The following is a 26146-nucleotide window of genomic DNA, read 5'->3' as shown; positions in this document are numbered from 1 at the left end:
AGGGATATGGGCCGGGTGCTGCCAGGTGGGACTAGATTGGGTTCGGATATCTAGTCGACATAGACGGGTTGGACCAGGCTGTACATCTCTATGACTCTATGACCTGTTTCCCTAGTGCATGGAATGAGCTGCCAGAGGAAATGGTGGAGGCTGGTACAATTACAGCATTTAAAAGGCATCTGGATGGGTATATGTATAGGAAGGGCTTAGTGTGATATGGGCCAAATGCTCGCAAATGGGACTTGATTTAATTTAGGCTATCTGGTCAGAATGGACTGAAGGGTCTGCTTCCGTGCTGTACAACTCTGACTCTTTTTAACCCTTCAGGGCCTGACAGGTGTAATTTTACAGGCCAACCCCTCTGCTGAAGGCCAGTGCTGAGGACAGTCTGGTCCACACTGCAGAACTTTAATAACTGTTCAGAGATTGAAAGAATTGGCAATAGCTCTTCATAAAATAAACTGTTTTCTGAGGTAACAGGAGCCAGAATTAACAGCAAAACAGCAATTAGCCATGCTTGGGTAAAGGAATCAAAGGCTACATAAACAAACTGTTTTAACAACTGCTTGATAACTGGCTGCCTTATGCCCCAACGACAAATGATTGTCCCACAAAAGAACTTAAGCAGGGCAGATTGTGTTTCGAGAAGACAGCTAACGCCGAAAGTAACAAGGAAGAGAGATACTATTCCCAACAAGAAGGCGCAGCTACAGACAAAAGGATTCCAGAAGAGTAACTCAATGTGGTGGATCAATGGATCTAAAGGATCATCAATACTATCACATCACCAACTTGAGAGAGAAAATCCTGTAAGGATTCAACTTTTGGATTGTTTGGCAGCAGAACTGTGCACAAGGACTGAATGCTGGACATCCAGAGACAGAAGCTGCTCATTGGAATCATAGTTAAACTCCACCATCAATCGGACAATAGCTAAGTTGGGTCGTGAGGCTTGCTTACTTGAAGAGTCTTATTTTAGTTGCTACATGCGATAAAATGTAAGTAACTGTTTCAGGATTTGATTGTCTGCGCGATTTCTTAATGAGTAGCGGAATTAAAAGGTATCTTGTGGTAATTGACACACAACACCAATAGTGTTCCACCATCAGTTACTAAGCAGCAATGGGTTTCACTTCTTCCAGACTCCTCCCATTCAGTCCTCACTGGAACCGCCTCCATTTTGACCATGAACACTTTGCTAATGCAGTTCCAGCCCAGTACCCAGCCCTCCACATCAGAGCTTCAACACTTTATCTAATCAGCATGTGAAGTGAGATAACGCCCATACATTCAAGGTATGTCACACATATGGCAAGAACGCCTTGCATTTCTATCGCATTTTAGCATGCCCCACAGTGATTTACAGCTATTGAGGGTCCCTGTGGTGTTAACCAACTGCTGCACAGCAGGTTCCCAAACACAACAACGAGACACTAACCAGATAATCTCTTTTTCAGATGCCGATCAAAGGATACATATTGACTGTGAGGGAGCACATTCCTGCTCTTCTTCAACAGAGTGGCAAGCGACCTATGTGTCTGAGGGAGCAGACAAGGCTTCCATTCATGAACTCATGGAAATGATAGCACAGTGCAGCACTCCCTTAGCACAGCACACAAGGCTACAGAGTGGGGCTCAGTCCCAACTCAGTGACAAGACAGCAAGCAACTGAGTCGCAACTAACAACCAGGATGCAGCATGTCTCCTGTGTGAAGTTTGGGGTTTTTTTTCCCTTCATAATTCTTTCACGAGGGCATTGCTGCGACTGATCACTCACCCCTTGTCCCTAACTGCTTTCCGGTTGGCATACTGAGCAATCAATCCCCTGAAATCAGAGGCTGGCAACTTTGGGGAAAGGTGTGCAGTGCGCAAAACGGGCATCGACTACCCGTCATCCGGACACTCAGCGGAGTCAATAAAGCAGAAATGGATCGAGCTGGTATCTTTATTTCACAGAATTGCCAAAAACTCAAATGCCCCCCCCCCCCCCCCCCAGTTTCAAGACTATCCAAATTTCCTTTTGTTCACTCATGGGCATCAGTGGCTACACCAGCATTTCTTGCATGTTATGAGCTTTCTGCATCTCCCTTTGATCTTAAATTTGCTCACATCCCAATTATACCTGTTATAAATTCCCTTCACCATTTAGCGTTTTCATGAAATTCACAGAACAAACTCGGAGAGCAGTTAAGACACGAGCACATTCCTACATGAGTCCCATGTAGGCCAGCCCAGGTAAGGATGGTAGTTTCCTTCCCTGAAGGACACACGTGAACCGGATGGGATTTTCCAACAGTTTTTCTGGAATTCAATTCCCACCAGTTGCCACATTGGGATTGAAGCCAGATTCCCAGAATATTACCTGAGAGCCCAGCAATAATGCCACGAGGTCATCGCCTTGTCAGTCAAACTCCGCGGTTGCAATGCACTTGACGGGGCTGCAGGCAGCGACTGATGCTTGCTATCCCCTGCCAACACCTCTCCACCCGCTCACTTAGCCAAAGCACCGAGATGTGAGGATGTTCAGCCGAGCAGCCCTTACCCGCTTGGCCAGCTTGACAGCGTCGGAGGTGAGCCGGTCTCGGAGATGCTGGTCCAGGTGGGCAGCGGGAGCAATCTCTACAACCTTCTGGTGACGCCGCTGGATGGAGCAGTCTCTCTCGTACAAGTGGATCACGTTGCCATATTTATCACCTGAAAGAACAGACACAGCTTCAGCGGCTAGGGGAGCCCAACGTTTAGTCTCACTCATCGGAAGGAGAAAGGCAGCTGCAGCGACAGGACCGTGATAGCACAGCCCCACTTTCCTGATTGGGTACAACCCCAAGGAGATCTACGGACATCGTCCAGAACAAAACAACCCCGAGCCCCCCTCCCCCTCTGGTCCCATTTGCCAGCATTTGGCCCATATCCCTCCAATCCCTTCCTATTCATATATATCCACCCTTTTTAAATATTGTAATTGTACCAGCGTCCACCACTTTCTCTGGCAGCCCGTTCCATACACACACCACCCTCTGTTTGAAAATGTTGCCCCTCAGATCTCTCTCAAATCTTTCCCCTCTCACCTTAAACCTATGCCCTCTAGTTTTGAACTCCCCTACTCTGGGAAAAAGATTTGTCTACTTATCCTAACCATGCCCATCACAATTTTATAAACCTCGAGAAAGTCGCCACTCAGCCTCCGACACTCCAGGGAAAACAGCCCCAGCCTGTTCAGCCTCTCCCTATAGCTGAAATCCTCCAACCCTGGCAACATCCTTGTAAATCTTTTCTGAACCCTTTCAAGTTTAACAACAGTTTTCCCATAGTAGGGAGACCAGAATTGAATGCAGTATTCTAAAAGTGGCCTGATCAATGTCCTGTACAGCCACAACATGATCAACCTTCTCCTGTCCTCAATGCACTGACCAGTGTACTAAAAGCCTTCTTTACCATCCTGTCTCCCTGCAACTCCACATTGGAGGAACTATGCATCTAGCACCCTGAGGTCTCTTTGTTTGGCAACATCTTTAATATTTTACCTACATTAGAGGGCAACTGACCTTTGGTGATGTGGGATCACTATCAGGTAGACAGCAAGCAGCATGGGGGCTATTACATAATCTTGCTTGATACGAGTCTGAACGTTGACATCATCTGGTTCAGACCCCATCCCAACGCAACTCATTGGTCATCACGTCACCTTGAAGCGGTTGCAAGATTGCGACAAAGTCTCGACAGATTAAAAGGCATTGACAAAGGAACCATGGGGGAAATGAAAAGATTCCTTTTCACACTGAAAACCATTGCAATGTGGAGCAGATTCAGTGAAGGACATGGGTAGACACTGACAAAGGAAAGTTTGGCAGGGCTGGGGAACAAGAGGAGGTAGAGCTAGATTAAACGGATAGCTCTTTCAGCGAGCGATGAAAGGGAAACCTAAACAGTATGGTGGCGACCAACAAAAAAGACAGAGGCTCCACAGGTCTGGCAGTATCTGTGAAGAGATGAGTGGAACCACTAGCAAGCAGCACTGTATTAAACATGAGTTAACTTGGGGTGCATAGTTCAAAACATGGAGTTATCCTGCTGAGAGCTCACTGACTGGAAATGCAAACTGCTCCTCTCTTCACAGATGCTGCTGCCTGCCCTGCTGAATGTTCCTGGCGTTTGCTGTGCTTTTCTCCAATGGCAGACTTACCAAGTATCTGGACCTCGATGTGCCTGGGCCTCTCAATGAACCGCTCGATGAACAGGGCTCCATTACCAAATGCGGACAGCGCTTCAGAGAAAGCTCGCTGGTAGTTCTCCTCCAACTCCTGCAGAGAGCAGCATTGAACAGGAAATTTACAGCTCGCACACATTACAACAGTTTAACCCAACCACGTTGGGTCGCACCCACACCTTTCCCCGGATCTGCCACATCCTTTCCCTTCCCCCGTGGCTACCCACAATAAACGAGGTCTGATGTTCTGGAGGACAGAAATGAGGGCCACTGTGGCACACAGGAACCATTGAAAGGGTAGGTTGTGCTGACAAGACTGTAGGAGCTGGACGATGTTAGTGGTGCACTTACAAAGCAAGGGTGACTCGAAAAGGGATGTTTTCACTCAGCGAGTAGTTAGAGTCTGGAAATGTGGCGGAGGCAGAATCAAATGATGCGTTCAAGGAGGATGTTTATTCGGATAGAATGGTGTGCAAGGAAAAAGCAGAAGATTGGCACTGGGGGATAGAGCCAATGGAGGCACGATGGACTGAATGGCCTTCTTTTGTACCATGACGATTCTGTGACTCTGGGTCAGCCAACTTGGAAGGTTCTATTGGGGTGAAAGTATGAAAGTACAAGATAATGTTAAGAATAGTTACAAGCTTCAGAATGATGGACAGTAGAGTTAGATTAGATTAGATTCCCTACAGTTTTGAAACAGGCCCTTCACAGCCCAACAAGTCCACTCCAACCCTCCAAAGAGTAACCCACCCAGACTGATTTCCCTATCCTGTATTTACCCCTGACTATTCCACCTAGCACTATGGGCAATTTAGCACGGCCAATTCACACAACCTGTACATCTTTGGATTGTGGGAGGAAACCAGAGCACCCGGAGTGGACAAAGCAAAGTGAAGTGAGCTGAATGTTAAGACATGTGAAATGATGCACTTTGGGAGAATGAATAGGAAAAGGTAAGATACCAAAAAAGCATAATTTTAAGCAGATAAACCAATGTCCACGCATATAAACCCTTAAAAAATGGACAAGGCAAGTTAAAGAGATGATGAAAGGAGTTTACAAATTGAGGCACTCAACTAGAACTTTATAAGATCTCAGGTTTGGAGCACTGTGGACAATTCTGGGTCACACGCTTCAGGCAAGTGAGAAGGGCCTCAGAAAGAGGTCAGAGGAGTTTATCAGGATGTTCCCAAAGATGAAACACCGCTGTCATGAGACTGGGAAAGTTCAGTCTATTCTTCTCAAAAGATTAAGAGGTGACAGAATCGAGGTCCTCAAGAGGTTTAGAGGTTTCGCTGGAGGAGAGGGAGAGAAAAACCCCTCATGGGGTAGCAGTCAATAAACAGAGTGATAGAGTCCTACAGCTCGGAGACAGGCCCTTCGCCCAAACTGGTCCATGCTGACCAAAATGACCATCCACGCTAACCCCATTTCCCTGCATTTGGCCATGTCCTTCAAAACCTTTCCTATCCATGTATTTGTCCTGATGCCTTTTAAATGTTGTTGGTGTACCCGCCTCAACCATTTCCGTTGGCAGCTCATTCCATCTGCGTACCACCCTCTGTGTAAAAAAGTTATCCCTCGGGTACCCTTTTATTCTTTCCCCTCTCACCTTAAATTGATGCCCTCTAGTCCTCGATTCCCCAACCCTGGGGAAAAGACTGAGTGCATTCAACCTGTCCATGCCTCTCATGATCTTCTCCACCTCTACAAAGGTCCCCCCTCAGTCTCCTACGCTCTAAAGGAAACAGTCCTCGCTTGTCCAACCTCTCCCTATAATTCAGACCCTTGAGTCCTGCCAACATCCTTGTAAATTCCTTCCGCACTCTTTCCGGTTTAATAACATCCTTCCTATCGCACAGTGACCAAAACCGAACACAATACTCCAAGTGCGGCCTCACCAACCTCCTGTACAACTGCATCATAACGTCCCAACTTCTGTCCTCAATACCCTGACTGATGGAGGCCAAAAGCCTTCTTCACTCCCCTTTCAGAGAACCGTGCACCTGAACTCCAAGGTCCCTCTGTCCCACTACACTCCTTAAGGGCCTATCATTCACCATGAAACTTCGACCTTGATTTGACTTTCCAAAATGCTAGACCTCACACTTTCCTATATTAAACTCCAACTGCCATTTCTCGGCCCACTTCCCAAGCTGTTCAGGGTCCTGCTGCCATTTCTAAAAACCTTCCTCACTGTCCACTAGGTGAGGGATCTAAAAATCATTGGTGAAAAGTCGAGAGGGCAAATGAGGACGGCAGAAAGGCTTTCCCGAGAGTTGCCCGGGATCAGGAGTGCCTGTGGAAAATGATTCTGTAAGATTTTTTAGGATTAAGTTCAAATGGTGCTGGATGATGAATGATAAAGGACGTATGGACATAGTTACAGATAAAAAGTAGGGTAGTATAAGTGGAAGGGGGCTGGGATGGAGGTGGTCAGAACTAAAGCATGTGTTCCTTCTGAGAACCAGCACCAGTCAAAGGGCAGAATGACCTATTGCAAGCTTCCATGAGACACAGGAACTCAGTGGCAGTGAGGAGCAGGCGGGGTGCATGTAGGATTGAGGCAGGGTAACTCACTCACTACGTCTCTCAGGAAACAGCAAACACGAGTGGAGTCTAAGAAGTGTCTGCTATCTTAAGCCCTTGTCATTCTCACAGGGTAAAACAGACAGGAGCAACTCAGATACGAAACTGACTGCCTACCGGATTAGTTAAAAATCACACAGCACCAGGTTATAGTCCAACAGGTTTAACTGGAAGCAATAGCTTTCGAAGCGTCAATCCATCAGCTGGTTGTGGAGTCCACAACCTGTTGGACTATAACCTGGTGTTATGTGATTTTTAACTTTGTACACCCCAGTCCAGCACCGGCATCTCCAAATCATACTGGATTAGTGGCAGGTGTCTTTTTCTTTGGGTGAGGGATTTCAAGACTCGGGTGCACATTTTTAAGGTGAGAGGAGAGAGTTTTAAAAAGGACAAGAGGGGCAATATTTTTATATGGAGGGTGGCTCATGTGTGCAATGAACTTCCTGAGGAAGTGGTGAATGTGGGAACCATTACAACGTATAAAAGTCAATTGGATAAGACCATAAATAGGAAAAGTTTGGAGGGTTATAGGCCAGGAGCAGAAAGGTGGGACTAGTTTAGTTTGGGATTATGTTCAGCATGAACTGGTTGGACCAAAGGGTCAATTTCCATGCTGTATGATTCCATGACTAATAGGAAACACAAAGTAATAACTCATGACGCTTTTTCAGGCCAAAGGAAGGTTCGTTGTGAAGTTGCTAAGAGGCCAGCACTGGGATCTTTCCTCTTCAAGATATAATTAACAAATTAGACCTGGCGTACATGGCACAATTTCAAAGTCTGGAGATAACACAAAACTCGAAAGCATTGTGAACAGCCATGGCGACAGTGTAAAACTTTGACAGGATAAAAACAAGATGGCAGACGGGAACAATGGGGCAAGTGGCAGAGAAATATGCTGATTAACCTTGGTAGGAAGGACATAGAGAAATAACATTGAATAAAGGGTACAACTCTAAAGGGAGTGCAGGAGCATAGAGATCTGCATGTAGATTTGCATAAGCCATGCAAAAAGGCAGGACAAGTTCAGAGTAGTTGACATAGCAAACAGCATCTTAAGCTTTATCAATAGCGGCGTACAGCACAAGAACAAGGAGCTTGCATTTGATCTTGAGTAAGATATTAGTTTGACTTCCAGTGGAGCATTGCAGCCAGCTCTGGGCTCCACACTTTAGGAATGGAGCTGAAGGCATTGGACAGGGTGTGGAAAAGACTCACGAGAATGGGTCCAGAGATGAGTGACTTCAGTTATGAAGTCAGACTGAAGACGATCGGTCGATTTTCCTTGGAAGAGAGGAGGCTGAGAGGTGATATGATACAGGTGTTCAAAATCATGAGGAGTGTGGACAAAGTGAATCGGGACAAACAGTTCCAGTCAAGAAGTAGAGGAAGCTGATTTAAAGCAACTCCAGTCAGATCCCACCTACAGTACCAGGAGCAGATCTGGGCAGCACACCTTAGGAGGGATGTTTTGGCCCGGGAGGGAGCTGAACGTCAGTTTACAAGCATGGTGCCTAGACTTCACTGGTTAAATTATAAGGACAGCATAGAAAAATTAAGCTTTAGTCTCTAGAATTTAGAAGGTTAAGGGGAAACTTAATCAAGGTCTTCAGCTTGTTAACAGGTTATGAATACAAATCTGTGCTGACCTGTCTACACAAATTCCACTTTCCAACACTTGGCCCATCGCCTCGAATCATTCAAGATATTAACAGGGAAAGACAAGGTCGATAAAGATAAACTATTTCCGCTCATTCTCAAACCAGGGGCACAGTCTACGAATGAGGCCAGGCCATTCAGGAGGGATGTTACAAAGCACATCTCCACACAGAACAGTAGTGGGTGTTTGGAGCTCTCTTCCTCAAATGGGCAGTCAATGCGAATTCAATTGTTAAATTTAATTTCTGAGATAGACAAATTTTTATTAAGCAAAGGGCATCAAGGTATATAGGCCCAAGACAGACATATGGAGTTAGGCCACAGATCAGCCACCATCATACTGAATGCAGAGCAGGTTCAAGGGGCCGAATGGCCTACTGCTGTCCTTAGGTTTATACAAAAAGCAAAAGTGATACGAGAAGCCGCTTCTTTGCCTGATTAGGCGCCTGAGAGGGTGGCAGAGGCAGTTTCAAGGGAAGTATTCAGAAAGGAATAAGACCATTACCCGAAAAGGTAGGATGCTCAAAGGTTATGAAGAGAAGGCGAGGGAGTGGCATTTAGGTGAACTGCTCCTTCACAGAGTCAGTGCAGTCACGACGGGCTGAAGAGCCTCCCTCCTTCAGCACTGCAACTTTGCTGCGATTGTGGGTGACAAGAAACCGGTGTCTGCTAGATGCCTGGATTCATTAATCCACAGGTCTGGATCGAGGGTCACAAAGTACAACAGTGCAACACAGAATCCAGAGTCCGACAGTGCTCATCTTAAATCAAATTAATTCTCAAGGCACGGAGAAGATGCTGAACCTACAAAAGCCTTTCTTGCAGCCTCATGTCTGCTTACCTCATAGCTGCGGACCACTCTCATTCCTCTGCCACCACCTCCATAGGCAGCTTTAAAGATGATCGGGTAGCCGTAGGTGTTCGCAAATTCTTGGGCCTCTGTCAGTGATGTAATGGGCTTTGAAGTGCCTGGTACAACAGGCACACCTAAAGAATGAAAGGACAGTGAAATTACCCAGCTGGTCACAACATCACAAACGTGGTCCTTCCTCACTGACAACCTTTTCTGGACATTCTGCCACCCAGGTGACCAATGGGGAAAAACAGATCCCAAAATCCTGACCCTAACTTTATGGAACAGCAGCACAAGGTCAGTGGCCAGCACAGCTGCCTCGCTGCGCAAGGGACGTAGGCTCGACTCCAGCAGGCGCCAGTCTGGGTGGAGTTTGCACATTCTCCCAGTGTCTGCGTGGGTTTCCTCCAGGTGCTCTGGTTTCCAGCAGAACGGTCCCAAACTTCTCAACTCTATGCTCAAACTAGAATTGCCCATCCCTGCACTAATCTGGTGAATCTCATCTTTACTCCTTCCAGTGTCAAAGTGCAGTGCTCAGAACCGCATATGACACTTCATCCAGTATCTTGTAAAAGGTTAACATGGCCTCCTGGCTCTGGGAGTGTATATGGAGTGCTATACCAATGTAGGTGGTTGCCGAGTACATCATCAGTGTGAGTCACCGATCGCCAGAGGCGCTGTCCGTGTGTGAGTCAGTGTTCATAGAGTAACGTAAAGAAAAGGCAGAGTTTATCCGGCAATGAAAAAACTAGTCCTCAGATCTTTGTCAGACTCAGGCAGAATTTCACATAGACTCCGCCAGTATGTGTCTCTTACAGACAGCTCCAATAGTATTCGCTTCTACTGGCATGGCTGCAGGACTTTTGCGTGGAGACGCCGGCTGTTGGATGGGGACGGGGGTAACAGCAGTGTATTATCAGTGATGCACCATGGGCCAGCCCTACACTTTCACAGAGGCACGGTAAGCTCTTTATAACTATCAACATTCCGAGGGTTATCACTCTTTACAACAGCAGGTCAGAGGCTGGCAATTCTGTCGTGCCAAAGTCACCTCCAGTCTCCTCAAAAACCTACCCACTATCTACGAGGCATAAATATGATCGAACACTCCCCACTTGCCCGGATGGGTGCAGCTCCAACAACACTCAAGCAGCACGACATCATCCAGAATAAAACAGCTCACTTGACTGGCACTACATCCACCACCTCCAACATCAACCCCCTGCACCATCAACGCTCAGTCGCAGCAGTGTGTACCACCAACAGTGTGCACTGCCGCAACTCACCAAGGCTCCTGCAACAGCACCTTCCAAGCCCACGATCTGTGCCACTGAGAAGGACAAGGGCAGCAGATGCATTGGAACACTGTCATTTGTAAGCTCCCCTCCAAGCCACGCACCAACCCGACTTGGAACTATATTGCTGGTCCCTTTACTGTCAATGGGTCAAAATCTTGGAACTCTCACCCTCGTAGTACTGCGAGTGGAGCCACAACACAAGGACTGCAGAAGTTTAAGTAGACAGTTAGCCAGCACCAGCTCAGGGGAAAATAAGGACTGGGCAATAAACGGTTGCCTTTTCACATCCAAGGAAAGAATAAATAAAGGATTTCAAGTGCAAGCTAAGCCACACAAGAAACAGTGCCAAAAGAAAGAATCAATAAAAATGTGCCCATCTAATTTGTAGCCTGCCAACATTTCCACATGTTAAACCACACATTTGTCAACCATCTCGCTTCCTAATTTTTCAACACTACGAGTTCACCACAAGTCACGTGCACTAGTATTCACTCAGCGAGCACCCAGTATTTTGTCTGGTCCGGATTTACCAGGATGATGGATGGGCCACAGGTATGCAAACTCGGAGTGAGCAGAAGAGATAAGTTCAACATTTCAGACTTCCAAACAGTGAAAGGGCTAAATGCTTGAAAAGAAGAAATTTACAGAGCTAAAGCATAGATTCTAAAGGGACAATGATTATAAGGGCACTTTATCTGAATGCCCGTAGTATTCAAAACAAGTTGATGAACTTGTTATGCAAATCAGTACAAAGGGGTATGACGTCGTTGTCATGACAGAACGTGGTTGAAGAGTGCAGATGACTGGGAATTAAGGGCAGCAGGTAATTAGGAAGGATAGGCAGGAAGGTAAGGGGGGTGGGGTCATGCTCTTAATTAAGGATAAGATTAGGGTGATAGGGAGAGACGATATGGGATCTAAGGAGCAATATGTTGAATCCATTTGGGTGGAGATCAGGAATAGTAAGGGGAAGAAGTCACTGGTGGGAGTAGTCGATAGACCACCCAATAATAATGCTACAGTGGTACAGGCATTCAATCAAGAAGTATCTGATGCATGTGAGAATAGAATGGCAGTAGTCATGGGGGACTTTAACATGCACACTGATTGGCCAAATCAAGTCAGTAGAGGCAGTCTTGAAGAGGAATTCATAGAACTCATCCATGATAACTTTCTTGAACAGCATTTTAGTGAACCTACAAGACAGCATGCAATCTTAGATTGGGTCCTATGTAATGAGACAGGTAAAATGAATGATGTCCTAGTTAAGGATCCTCAAGGAAAGTGATCACGGTATGATCGAATACAAATGGACGGTGAAATAGTATCACCTAAAACCAGGGGTGCTATGCTTAAACAAGGGAGACTGTATGGGATGAGGAAGAAGTTGGCTAAATTAGACTGGGAACGCAAGTTATATGGTGGGCCGTTGAGGAACAGTGGAGGACTTTCAAAGAGAGTTGTCACAGTGCTCAAGGCAAATGTATTCCAGTCTAAAGCAGAGATAGCAAGGGTGGGAAGAGCCAACCTTGGATAACCAAGGAAACAAAGGGAGGCATCCAATTCAAAGCTCAGGCCTACAAAGTAGCCAAGACTAGTGGGAAACAGGAGGACTAGGAAAACTTTAAAAAGCAACAAAGATCTACGAAGCAAGCAACAACGAAAGGAAAGGAAAGATAGATTATGAATCCAGACTAGCACAGAATATAAAAACAGGTAGGAAAGGTTTTTATAAATACATAAAATGGAAAAGGCTGGCTAAAGTGGATGTAAGTCCCTTGCAGGATGAGAAAAGGGAATTAATATTGGGTAATGCTGAAATGGCTGAGGAGTGGAATAACTATTTTGCGTCCGTCTTAACAGTGGCTAACATGCCAAAGAATGATGTTAAGGATACGATGGAAGGTGAGGACCTCAATTCAATAGTTATCACTAAAGGGGTAGTGCTGAGCAAATTTGAAGGTCTAAGGGTAGATAAGTCCCCTGGTCCTGATGGAATGCATCCCAGGGTGCTGAAAGTAATGGCGGAAGTTATTGTCGATGTGTTGGTGGTAATATACCAAATTTTGGTGGACTCCGGGCAGGTCCCAGTGGACTGGAAGGCAGCAAATGTCGCGCCGCTGTTTAATAAAGGGTGTAGGCAAAAGGCAGGTAACTATAGGCCAGTTAGCTTAACATCTGTCATCGGGAAAATGCTGGAGGCTATTGTCAAAGAAGAAACAGTGAGGCATCTGGATGGAAAGGGTTCCATCAGGCAGACGCAGCATGGATTCAGGAAGGGAAGGTCGTTTTTGACAGACTTACTGGAGTTCTTTGAGGATGTAACAAGCGCGGTTAATTGAGGGGAACAGGTGGATATAGTATATTTGGATTCCAGAAGGCGCTTGATAAGGTGACACATAAAAGACTCACCCCTAAGATAAGAATGTATGGAATAGAGGGGAATGTACTAGCGTGGATAGAGGACTGGTTAATCAATAGAAAACAGAGAGTTGGGATAAATGGGTGTTTCTCTGGTTGGAAATAAGTGGTGAGCGGGGTGTCACAGGGATCGGCGTTGGGCCCGCAACTGTTGCTGATATATATAAACGATTTGGAAGAGGAGACTGAGTGTAACGTATCCAAGTTTGCTGATGACACTTAATTGAGTGGAAAGACCAACTGTGCAGGAGATGCGGAGGGTCTGCAGAGAGATTTAGATGCAGTGTGAGCGAGCAAGGGTCTGGCAGGTGGAGTACAGTGTTGGTAAATGTGAGGTTATTCACTTTGGAAGTAAAAATAGTCGGTCAGAGTATTATTTAAATGGTGAAAGACTGCAGCATGCTGTTGTGCAGCGGGACTTAGGAGAGCTCGTACATGAATCACTAAAATTTGATTTGCAGGTACAACAGGTGATCAGGAAGGCAAACGGAATATTAGCTTTCATTGCTAGAGGGATTGAATTTAAGAGCAAGGAGGTTCTGCTGCGATTGTACAAGGTGTTGGTGAGGCCACACCTGGAGTATTATGTGCTATTCTGGTCTCCTTATTTGAGGAAGGATATACTGGCTTTGGAAGTGGTGTAGAGGAGGTTCACCAAGTTGATTCCGGAGATGAGGGGGTTACCCTATGAGGAGCGTTGAGCCGCCTGGCACTGTGCTCGCTCGAATTTAGAAGGAAGAGAGCAGACCTTAGAGAAACATATAAAATTATGAAAGGGATTGATAAGATAGAGGCAGGCAAGTTGTTTCTGCTGGTGGGTGAGACTAGGACTAGGAGACATGGCTTCAAGATTAGGGGGAGTAGATTTAGGACAGAGAGGAGGAGGAACTGCTTTTCCCAGAGAGTAGCGAATCTATGGAAATCTCTGCCCAAGGAAGCAGTAGAGGCAGCTTCATTAAATATATTCAAGACACAGTCGGACGGGTTTTTGCCTGGTCGGGGATGGATAGAGCAGTCCTGATCTGAATAAATGGCGGAGCAGGTTCGATGGGCCAAATGGCCTACTCCTGCTTTTATTACGATGAAACTATGAAAGTGGGCTGAGGGATGGGGGTGGTAGGCTGAGTTGGGAGACAAGTGGGCAAGGCTGACGAGATAACTTGCAAAACTCCAACACAGAGACCACGGGCCAAATGACCTCCTTCTGTGTGAGCATTCTATGACTTACCCAGATGCAGTGTAACATTAGAGTCTTGTTGATCCTACAATCACCTGTGACTTTCCTTTCGTGAAATCACCTTCCAAATGATTCCCCTCTCTGGCCACTTCCTGCTGTCCCGTGGGCTTGTCCCTCGCTCACTGGCCACATTGCTTTGCCTAACTAGTTCCCATTTGGGCTGACTATTCGACCACTGAATCATCACATCCCACGGCCAGCCCCAAAGTCTACTTTGCCGGGGCGGGGGGGGAGGGTGATATCTTAACAGACCAGTCTCTGTTGCTGAATTAAGCAGGAAAAGATTTTCAGAGATTGGCAAGGGCTTTCCTGCAAATCTCTGAGAGTATGGGTATCTTTTATGAGAGTTCATTGAAAACTCACACAGGCAGGCTACCCCTCACTGACCAACAGCCTATGTGGAATTTGGATTTTGTTTGGGTTTACTAGCCCTCTCCAGCTCCTTCACCTTTCATTGACTTCACTCTTAACTCGACCAGCCTTTCCAACCCCGTTTCATTTGTTCTATTTTCTGAGATCCCTCGCAGATTTGTCTTTGGACTGTGAGCAGCAGTTTGTTTTGGGAAAAAAAAAAGAGGAAAACAAACAAACTGATATCTGATTGAGGCCAGGCCTGGATCTTATGGAAGGTTGATGCTTGTTCAAAGAACACCGTAGACTTTTCAGTTCCGGATGTGCATTACATTCAAACAGATGACAGAACTCTCAGAAAGAGAAAACTCTCAGTCCGACAAAACGAAAGCAAAGCTTAAATCTGGAGGATTGTGCCTACGAAAGCGGCAGGACAGAGATTTAATTGCTCCTGCTTATCCTCCCGTCATGAATTCACTCGAATAACAGATTCCGTTCTCTGAACTAAGTATCGGAATTAGATTCCCTACAGTGTGGAAACCAGCCCTTCGGCCCAACAAGTCCACACTGACCCTCCGAAGAGTAACCCACCCAGACCCCCATTCCCCTACATTTACCCCCAACTAATGCATCTGGCCTACACATCCCTGGACACTACGGGCAATTTAGCACGGCCAATTCACCTAACCTGCACACCTTTGTGATTGTGGGAGAAAACCGGAGCACCCGGAAGAAACCCACACAGACAAGGGAATTTGCAAACTCCACACAGACAATCACCTGAGGCTGGAATCGAACCCAGGTCCCTGGTGCTGTGAGGCAGCAGTGCTAACCACTGAGCCACCGAGCCGCCCAAATATTAAGCGAATGTTTCTCAGAGTCTACTGGAAGTAATTTGCATGCTTAGCAGTGCTTTTCCAGCACCACTCTAATCTATTCTCTGGTTTCCAGCATCTGCAGTCCTCACTTTTGCCTATCTTCAGAAACCCAGCAAGGTATAATTCCATGTGACTGTAATGTCATGATCATGGTATCTGTTTAAATGAACCGGCCAGTCATTTATTTTTTTTCTTTTGATTTATCCCTTAACTGTGAGCTTGTCTGTCTGCCCTTGTGAAAGTGGAGGGTGAGAACCAAAGTAAGCTGGGTCTAAATTCAGATATTAATTAAGCTATCTTGTTGTTTATCTTTGCTCTGAAAAAGCAACTATTTCTTAATTTGTTTGTTTGTGCTATAAACTTGGTGTCTAGTACCAATTATTCACAACATCTGGGACCGGTTATGTAAAACATCTGGTTAGGAACCGTTGGGGTCAATTCTGAGAGTCATTGAGTATTTTTTTTTTACTTGTGTTGTGAATACCAGAATAGAGGGGCTGATTTAACTTGGCTGTCTGTCTCGTATCCTAACAGCTTTCTTATACTGGGATTGAGCCAGGCCTGCAGCTATTCCAAGGGATCTGCCAAGTGATCACTCATGCAATACCCTGCACATGGACTTGATTAACATACAGATGAAAGGCTTCAGAAAACACTCCTGCCAAGTGAGGACCCGCTTCAGCAGCTGTCTTTCAATTATACATTGCACTTTTTCCTTTATATATTGATAAATAGAGTCATACAGCAAGGAAACAGACTCTTCGATCCAAACAAACAGTCTATGCCAACCATAATCCCAAACTAAACTTGTCTCACCTGCCTACAATCAGAGTCATAGAGATGTACAGCACAGAAACAGACCCTTCGGCCCAACTCATCCATGCCGACCAGATATCCCAACCCAATCTAATCCCACCTGCCAGCACAGGGCCCATATCCTTCCAAACCCTCCCTATTCACATACCCATCCAGATGCCTTTTAAATGTTGCAATTGTACCAGCCTCCACCACTTCCTCTGGCAGCTCATTCCATACACACACCACCCTCTGCATGAATTGGCCCATAGCTCTCCAAATATCTCTTAGTCATTTACTTACCTAAATGTCTTTTAAATGTTATAACTGCACCCGCATTCACCATTCCTCTGGGAGGTTCATTCCACACTCTGTGTGAAAGGATTTGCCCCTCGTGTCCTTTTTAAACCTTTCTCCTCTCATCTTAAAAACATGCCTTCTCATCTTGAAATCCTCCACCATAGGGAAAAGATACCTGCCATTCACTTTAACTACACATCTCATGATTTTATAAACCTCTCTAACGCCAGCCCTCAACCTCCCACGCGTCAGTGAAAACAGTCCCAGTCTATCCAGCTTCTCCTTATAACTCAAACCCTCTATTCCTGGGAAACATCCTGGTAAACCGCTTCTGAACCCTCTCCAGTTTAATAATATCCTTCCTGCAACAGGGAGACCAGAATTGGGCACAGTACTCCAGACGAGGCTTCACCAACACCTTGTATAACCTCAATATAGCATCTCAACTCCTAGATTCAAAGGTCTGAGCGTGTTAAACACCTTCTTAACCACCCTATCTGTGTGTTATGCAAACGTCGAACTATTACGTACCTGAACCCCTCGGTGTCCCTGTTCTACAACACTATCCAAGGTCCTACTTTTAACTATATAAGTAAAATACATAAGCTTTATAATTAATTACATAAATTACCGCAGTAGATTTGCTATGGATTACAAATCCCAATAAAGGGCAACATCAAGAGGAACACAATGCTTACACCATAAGACATAGGAGCAAACATTAGGCCATTCAGCCCATCGACTCTGCTCCACCATTTAATCACGGCTGATAGGTGTTTCAATCCTACTTTCCCACTTTCTCCCCATAACCCTTGACCCCCTTGGCAATCAAGAATTGATCTATCTTCTGTTTTAAATATACTCAATGACCTGACCCCCACTGCCTTCTGTGGCAATGAATTCCATGTATGTACCGCGCTCTGGCTCAAAACGTTTCTCCTTATCTCCATTTTAAAAGGTCTTTCCTTTGCTCGAAGGCTGGGCCCTTGCGTCCTCATCTCTCCTGCTAATGAAAACATCTTCCCAACGTCCATCCTGTCCAGGCCGTTGAGTATTCTGAAAGTTTCAATCAGACTCCCCCCATATCCTTCTAAACTCCATCGAGTATAGTCCCAGAGTCCTCAAATGTGCCTCATATGCTGAGCCTTTCACTCCTGGAATCATTGTTGTGAACACCCTCTGGAGCTGCTGTAAGGCCAATACACCCTTCTTAAGCTATGGGGCCCAAAGTTGCTCACAGTCCATAAAACGTAGAACAATACGGCACAGAACAAGCCCTTCGGTCCTCCATGTTGCACCAACTGGGAACTAATCTAAGCCCATCCCCGATGTACTCTAAATGTATTCCAAGTGCCCCTTTGCTCTTCAGATTTCTGAATTTTCTCCCCATTTAGAAAACAGTCCATGCCTCTATTCTTGCGACCGAAGTGCATGACCTCACACTTTCCCACGTTGTGTTGCGTCTGCGACGTTTGCATAACACACAGATAGGGTGGTTAAGAACCTGATTGGCTATTAAATGCCTTCTGGGCAAGTAGGGATGGTGGGCAAGTAGGAAGTGCTCGGCGACACACCCATATCACGTTAATTAGTTTTTAAAAAGATAAAAACCGAAAGAGCTACAGATGCTGTAAATCAGAAACAAAAACAGAAGTTGCTGGAAGAGCTCAGCAGGTCTGGCAACATCGGTGAAGATAAACCAGAGTTAACATTACGGGTTCTCGTGACCCTTTCTCTGAACTGACCTGGATCTGAGGAAGGGTCACCGGACCTGAAACGTTAACCCTGATTTCTCTTCACAGATGCTGCCAGATCTGCTGAGCTTTTCCAGCAACTCCTGCTTTTGTTGAAAAAAAAATTACTAATGCCGCTGCAGCAGCACTGTTTTGACTTTCCGTAACAATAAGTCGCAATACTGTGACCGAATCAACGAAATGACAGTGTCAAATCGAGAATGAGCAAAAGTGGCGGCAAATCAAGAACAAGGAAAGACAGCAGCAAATCGAGAAGCAAGGACGGCCGTAAATCAAGAACAAGCAAGTATAGCGACAAATCTAAAACAAGGAAAGTCAGTATCCAATCTAAATAACAAAGAGTAGGAGGTGTGGGGACACATACCGGCATCAATAGCAATGGCACGTGCCTCAACTTTGTCACCCATTCTCCGCACAACCTCAGGGCTGGGTCCAATGAAGCGTACGCCTGCATCTGCACAGGCCTGTGCAAAGTCCGCTCTCTCGGACAGGAATCCGTAGCCTGGGTGAATAGCGTCCACTTCATTGTCCTGATTGCAACCAGACACAGGAAGCATTACATTTTAGATTGAAGCAAGAAACACTCAATTTAAAAGAAACAAAATCGACGCTTTGCATCAAAGTCCCGAAACCCAAACAGCCAGCAGCCACTGGGCCCCTCAAACCCAGCCTGCCTGCCTCAGCTGACTTCTTTTTCCATCCCTGACACACCGCACCGCACCCCTCCATCCCACTTCCCCCATCTTCCCCTCACCCAATTTCCTGCCTCCACCACACCCTTCAAAGACCTCCCATCTCCCACTTGCGCCCCTCCCTTGCCATACCCCACTCCTCAAGCGGCCTCAACACCCACCCACCATTTCGCTGGGCGCGCCCCTCGCCATGTTGCTGGACCACGTCAGAAAAGGAAAGGACGACAAGGCCCAGAACTGGCCCCTTGTTGTTCCGGGTCACAATCATCAGGCCTGGCCTGCTTTTCCACCCACCACCCAAGCATCATCACATGCCCGTCCTTATGCACCGGGGACTATGGGACCTGCCCCAGGCCAACGAGCCCATCAAGGAAGGAGAGGAAACTAATGCACGGACAAGACGGACAGAGCCTCTGCAATGCTGGAGGATGTGGCCACGGTGGACCTGGTTTGTACTGCAGAGAAACCGAGCCATTAGGGCGCAGGTTACAACTCCACGTATCCAGAAACCAGTCCCAACAGGAGGAGGAAATCACTTGCCTTGGCTACTTTGATGATGTCAGGAATGTGCAGGTAAGCCTGGACAGGGGGAAGGCCCTTCCCGATCAGGTAAGCTTCATCGGCCTTCTGCCTGTGCATCTGCCCGGTGTCCTGTTCCGAGTAAACCGCCACAGTGCGGATCCCGAGCTCAGTGCAGGCTCGAAACACTCTGGTCGCTATCTCACCTGAAGGAGAAGTCATACAGGAGGATTAGGCACAGGTGGAGGCCATTCAGCCCCTCGGACCTGCTCTACCACACTTGGTCAACACACTCACGAGGAGCAGGATAGCCCATTTGAGCATTCAATAAAAACCCGGCTGATCTGTCCGGGACCTTGATTCCACTTTACTGCCTGATTACCACTGACTCCCTCCCTCAGACAAGGTTCTATCTACCTCTGGGACCCCGTCTCTATCACTTTCGGGAAACAGCATTCCAAAGACTCAGCACTCTCTGGAAGAACATGTACCTGCGCAGCTCTCTCTTGAAAGGAGGAGCTGTGATTTTTAAGGTGTGTTCTCTAGTTCAAGGCACCAATCCCACCACCCCTCCCGCCAGTCCCCCTCCAAACACTCCCACTGAATAGAACCTGGTCAATCACATCCTTTCAGCTCATTCAAACTTTCTGCGGACGTCTATCCTGCCCTTCTCAATCAATAAGGAAATATTCCCAATCTATCTACCCTGCCAAATCCTTAAATATCACAAACATTTAAAATCTCCTGTGTATGAGTCAATGCAACTTAGTTGCACAACGTGATGCATTTTCTCAACATTTATCATTCTGGTGAAACGGCACTGCATCTCCTCCAAGGCTAATAGATCCTTCCGAAGGTACAGTGCCCAGAACTGAACACAGCTGCGCCACGGCAAATTGCTTTATTAAATTCCGATAATTGATGATACACTGAGCAGGCCAGCGATGGAGCAAAACAGATGGCGAGGGGATGGGTGGGCATTTGGAAATCAGAGAGCAGATGTGGGAAGTGTTTCAATGAGGTGGCCAGAGACCGGGGGGGGACAAGCACAGTACGTGATTTGAGTCGGTAAAGGAACACGAAGAGAACAATGACACAAAGACAATGGGTGAAACTCTCGCTCAGTAAGCAGACAAATGTGGTTGGGCCCACTGAATGGCAGCCTCAAAGGGCTTCCCTTATGAATTTTCACTACATCAGGCGGCACCGACGGCTCAGTGCTTAGCACATCTGCATCACAGCACCAGGGACCTGGGTTCAATTGCAGCCCCGGGTAACTGTCTGTCAGTGTGGCGTTTAGGTGTTCTCCCAGTGCCCGAGCGGGTTTCCTCCGGGTGCTCCAGTTTCCACCAAAGATGTGCACGTTAGGTGGATTGGCGGCACGGTGGCTCAATGGTTAGCACTGCTGCCTCACAGCGCCAGGGACCCGGGTTCGATTCCAGCCTCGGGTGACTGTCTGTGTGGAGTTTGCACATTCTCCCCCTATCCGCGTGGATTTCCTCCGGGTGCTCCGGTTTCCTCCCACAGTCCAAAGATGTGGGGGTCAGGTGGATTGGCCGTGCTAAATTGCCAATAGTGTTAGGTGCATTAGTCAGGGGTAAATATAGTGTAGGGGACTGGGTCTGGGTGGGTTACTCTTCGGACGGTCGGAGTGGACTCATTGGGCTGAAGGGCCTGTTTCCATACTTTAGGGAATCTAATCTAATCTAAAAAGGCCATGCTAAATTGTCCCATGGTGTCTAGGGTTGTGAAGACTAGGTGGATTAGCCATTGGAAATGTGGAGTCACGGGGATAGTGTGGTATGATCTTGGCGGATCAGTGTAGACTAGATGGCCCGAATTGACCTATTTCTGTCCTGTAGGGATTCTAAAACTCCCCCCTCAGAGCCACACAGTCTGGGCAATACAGATGTAACAGAAGTACGGGGTCAGTGAGTGACCATGACTCAACATGGGGACGGGGACAGCACAGCAATCTACTGGGGCAATGGCTACTCTGATCAGACCTGTCGTTCATTGTGCATTACACTGATAGACCAAAGGCCGACTCCCATCAGTCCTGAAAAGCCTCACTGGAAATGCGGATCCCATCAAGAATGTGAACAGCAGGTCAAGCAAGTGAATGTGTGCTGCTCCTCTGCCGTGGTATTTTCCAGTCAGTCCAAAATGAAGTCTGTTTATTCCACAAAACTCCCAACGAAACTCAAAACTGTCAATGTTTTTTGAATAAAGGAAGGAGACAAAAAAATACAGGTAAAAACAAGGACTGCAGATGCTGGAAACCAGAGTCTAGATTAAAGTGGTGCTGGAAAAGCACAGCAGGTCAGGCAGCATCCGAGGAGCAGGAAAATGGACATTTCGGCCAAAAGCCTTTCATCAGGAATGGAGGCAGGGTGCCTGCAGAGTGGAGAGATAAATGAGAGGGGATGGGGAGAAAGTAGCATAGAATAGAATAGGTGAAGGGGGGAGGGGATGGAGGTGATAGGTCAGAGAGAAGGGTGAGGGAAGGTAGCAAAGAGTACAATGGGTGAATGGGGGTGGGGATGAAGGTGATAGGTCAGAGAGGAGGGTGGAGTTGATATATGGAAAGGAAGATAGGCAGGTAGGACAAGTCATGAGAATAGTGCTGAGCTGGAAGGTTGGAGCTGGGGTGAGGTGGGGGAAGGGGAAATGAGGAAATTGGTGAAGTCCACATTGATGTTACGGAGGCAGGCACTCAGAAAGCAAATGTGGCTGTGGTAGCGAGTCTGTTTCAGGACATAGTTGAAGAGCTTCAGGGCAGAGGAGATGACCTGGGGGTTGCAGTGACAGAGAGAGAGACTCGCTGAGATTCTCGTGGAGAGAGGAAGAAAACTTCATCAAGACAGGCATCCTTGCAAAAGGACTCGCAGTAGGGTTAAAATCAATACAGGTAGGCTGGTTGGCTGAACTTCTGTTATCAGGAAAAAGTCAGAGTCTATTATAAAGGAGTCAAGATTAGAGTGGTGCTGGAAAAGCACAGCAAATCAGGCAGCATCCAAGGAGCAGGAAAATCGAGGTTTCGGGCAAAAGCCCTTCATCAGGAAATCAGTACTCGGATGCTGCCTGACCTGCTGTGCTTTTCCAGCACCACTCTAATCTTGACTCTAATGTTCAGCATCTGCAGTACCCACTTCTGCCTCTATTATAAAGGATGCAATAGTGCAATATTTAGAAGTGCACAGTATGATCAAACAAAATCTGCATGACTTCACAAGGGGGAAATCATGTCTGACAAATTTATTAGAATTTGTTTGAGGAGATAACAAGCAGGATAAAGGGGAAGTAATGGATATAATACATTTGGATTTTCATGAAGTGTTTGATAATAATAACACAGGCGAATCAGGGTTCACTTGCCAACCAACAGCACCCTTGGCGAAATGCAAACATAACATGCTTGATCACAGAGTTATTGCTGACCATAATCCAGTCCCATCTGCCAACATTTGGCCCATATCCCTCTAAACCCTTCCCATTCATGTACCCATCCAGGTGCCTTTTAAATGGTGTCATTGTACCAGCGCCCACCACTTCCTCTGGCATTTTGTTCCACACACTCACTATCCTTTCATGAAAAAGTTGCCCGAGATCCCTTATAAATCTTTCTTCTCTTACCTTAATCCTGCGCTCTCTAGTTTTGGACACCCCTATCCCGGGATAGCCATTCATCCTATCCATGCCCCTCATGATTTTATAACCCTCAGCCTCTGACCTCCAAGGAAAACAGCCCCAGCCAATTCAGCCTCTCCCTGCAGTTCAAACCTCCAACCATGGCAGCATCCTTGTAAATCTTTTCTGAACCCTTCCACATTTAACAACATCTTTAGCAGGGAGACTAGAATTGAACACAGCATTCTGATACTGGCATTCTTGCATTTATCGAATGCAAGACAAAAAGCTTTAGAGAGATGCATCTTTTTTGACCATATTCAACTTGGACATGCATACAAAGTTCTTTACTATCATGAGACTTTCCTGTAATTGTGTGAAAACCTCTCAGTGAGAACACACTTCAGTCATGTTGCATAAAGCTGTGCATGTGCTTACTCAGTCAAACGTCAGCTTTTAGCCTCTGGATGGAGGGGATGGGCTTTTCCTTCTTACCTCTGTTAGCTACCATCACCTTCTTGATGGGCTTGTAATCCTTGTGTTGAGTGCTTCGATGAGCAGCATTCAGCACAGCCATCCGCCTGACCCCCAGGAAGCTGAAGCCCCCTTTTACAACTCGTAGCTGAAACATCTGTAATCAAAGCAGACACAATAGATTTTTTTTTAAAAAAAACATCAGCACTGCAGATGAAGGACATGTGGTCCTAAAATTTTTCATCTTCTGCTCATCAGGACTAAATCAAGAATATCAAGTCACCAAGGGAACAACAATTTACTTGGCATTTGAACAGGGAGAGCTGACCACCTGTCAGGTGAAGGGTAAAGGGGTTATCATGCAAAACATATCAGGAAAGAGTTAACTGCCAAGTCATAATCTGATATTTCATGACTTGCACAAATCAGTTTTGATATGAAGCAATCGTTTCAATCCAGTGCCATAAGAAAATCGTGCCGTTTAAACTGACAGGGCCGGAATCGCGTTCTAGCCAATACAGGGAAGGAACGTTCAAGTTCTACAAATTGTGGTCTTAATTCTTCCATCGTGTTATTGCCAATTCACGTTGAAGAAACGTGAGTTATAGCAGAACCGACTATAGATACAAGCCACAGCCCAAAGGAAAACCAACATCACCTCGTCCCAAGGCGGAGTTTGGTAGCAACTGGAAAGTGGAGTTCCTGATCCCAGCAGTGTGAATGAGCAAAGGCTGAAAGGGTGCGATAAGCGTTTGGAGCAGTTTTCACAAATCTTTGGAACTCACTCGCTCACCACAGAATGGGAATCACATCAAGAGATTGGAAGGTAAATATATATTTTTTTAAAAAACTCAAACGTATCACTTAACAAATCTGTCAGTAAACAGATAACGTCTTTACAACTACTACAGGACTTTGCTTTAGAGAAAACAAAGTTTTGTTTTCATATGATCATGGAAAGTGCATGTTGTTGGCTACATCAGCATTATTGCCAATCCCTAACTCCTGTAAGGTAAGCGAAGGTAAAGGTAGACCCATAGATTTGTTATTAATGGCACAGAGTAGAGTTAAACCTGCATAAAACACTGGTTCACCCTCAACTGAAGTACTGTGCTCCAGTTTTGAGTGCAGCACTTTACACCGATATTGCAGACAGTGCAGGGAAGATTCACAAGAACGAGATGAGGAATTTAAGTTACAAGGATGGACTGAAGATTTTGATGCTGCAATTGTAAAAGGAGGATTGAGACGAGATTTAATAGGAACATTAAAAATTCCAAGGGGTCTGGAGATCATAGACAGGGAAAAGCTATTCCCATAGCACATGTTAGCAAATGAGACGAGATTAATTGAGGATATCTGGTCAGCATGGACGAGTTGGACTGAAGGGTCTGTTTCGGTGTTGAACGGCTCAAAGGTGATGGGATTCAGAAGAGGAAGCCACAGGCGTTCAACACTTGAGGCATTCCCAGAGAGAATTGGATTATTATCTGAAAAGCAAGAATGGGCAGAGTATTGGTGAAAAGCAGGGGAACAGCTTGCACTGGTGCGTAGCTCCTTCAGGAAGCCAGTACCAACACAATGGGCCAAATGGCCTGCCTTCCACGCGGCAATCATTCTGTGGCTCCATCCTTTCTATCATGTTAGCCACCAGAGAGACCGCCCTCCTCTTTGAAACAACAGCAGTCAGGATGGATGGGGCCAAATTCAAAAGGGCAGGCATTGGTGAAGTGGCAATTTCACTGGACCAGCCGTCCAGAACCTGAGGTCAGTGTTCTTGGTCACGGATCCGAATGTTCTCAGGGCCGATGGTAGCATCTCAATCAACATATTAAAATTTGGAATAAAGAGCTGGCCTAATGGCAATCATTATTTGACTTGTTGCAGAAATCCAGCTGGTTTACCAAGGTCCTTTAGGAAAGACAATCGACCATCCTTACCGGGCGTGGTCTGGCTGCCATTTAAGTCCAGACCAACAGCAATCCGTTTGATTCTTAAGTGCCTCGAGACACTTAGGGATTGGCAATCAATGCTGGCCCAGCCAGCAACTCCCACGACCCACAAACAAAACAAAATGCATCAAATTAACACAACCTGCAATCCAAAAATCACTCAAAACAATCAAAAATACTAGACTAACAACTAAAATAGAACATAGATAGAACATAGAAAAATACAGCGCAGTACAGGCCCTTCGGCCCTCGATGTTGCGCCGTTCCAAGCCCACCTAACCTACACTAGCCCACTATCCTCCATATGCCTATCCAATGCCCGTTTAAATGCCCATAATGAGGGAGAGTCCACCACTGCTACTGGCAGGGCATTCCATGAACTCACGACACGCTGAGTAAAGAACCTACCCCTAACATCTGTCCTATACCAACTCCCCCTTAATTTAAAGCTATGCCCCCTCATAATAGCTGACTCCATACGTGGAAAAACGTTCTCACGGTCAACCCTATGTAAACCCCTAATCATCTTGT

The 26146-nt window shown here is 46.3% G+C and overlaps 1 protein-coding gene across 5 annotated transcripts in view; it reads right to left on the bottom strand.

The window, feature by feature from the left end:
- The window catches only part of LOC122543886 (pyruvate carboxylase, mitochondrial-like), a 567831-nt gene that overhangs the window by 486591 nt on the left and 55094 nt on the right, over positions 1-26146 (bottom strand). For all 5 annotated transcript variants that reach the window (XM_043682747.1, XM_043682746.1, XM_043682749.1 and 2 more), the window contains 6 exons: positions 23685-23820; positions 19581-19765; positions 18713-18878; positions 9303-9448; positions 4184-4301; positions 2543-2694 (listed from right to left, as the gene is read on the bottom strand). In XM_043682747.1, the coding sequence (XP_043538682.1) occupies positions 2543-2694; positions 4184-4301; positions 9303-9448; positions 18713-18878; positions 19581-19765; positions 23685-23820 (903 nt within the window). The remainder of the gene's footprint in view (positions 1-2542; positions 2695-4183; positions 4302-9302; positions 9449-18712; positions 18879-19580; positions 19766-23684; positions 23821-26146) is intronic.

The sequence above is a fragment of the Chiloscyllium plagiosum genome, chromosome 45, assembly GCF_004010195.1.
Source record: "Chiloscyllium plagiosum isolate BGI_BamShark_2017 chromosome 45, ASM401019v2, whole genome shotgun sequence".
NCBI classification, from domain to species: domain Eukaryota; kingdom Metazoa; phylum Chordata; class Chondrichthyes; order Orectolobiformes; family Hemiscylliidae; genus Chiloscyllium; species Chiloscyllium plagiosum.
The sequence above is the reverse complement of the archived record's forward strand: the minus strand, read 5'-3'. Positions and strand labels throughout refer to the sequence as shown.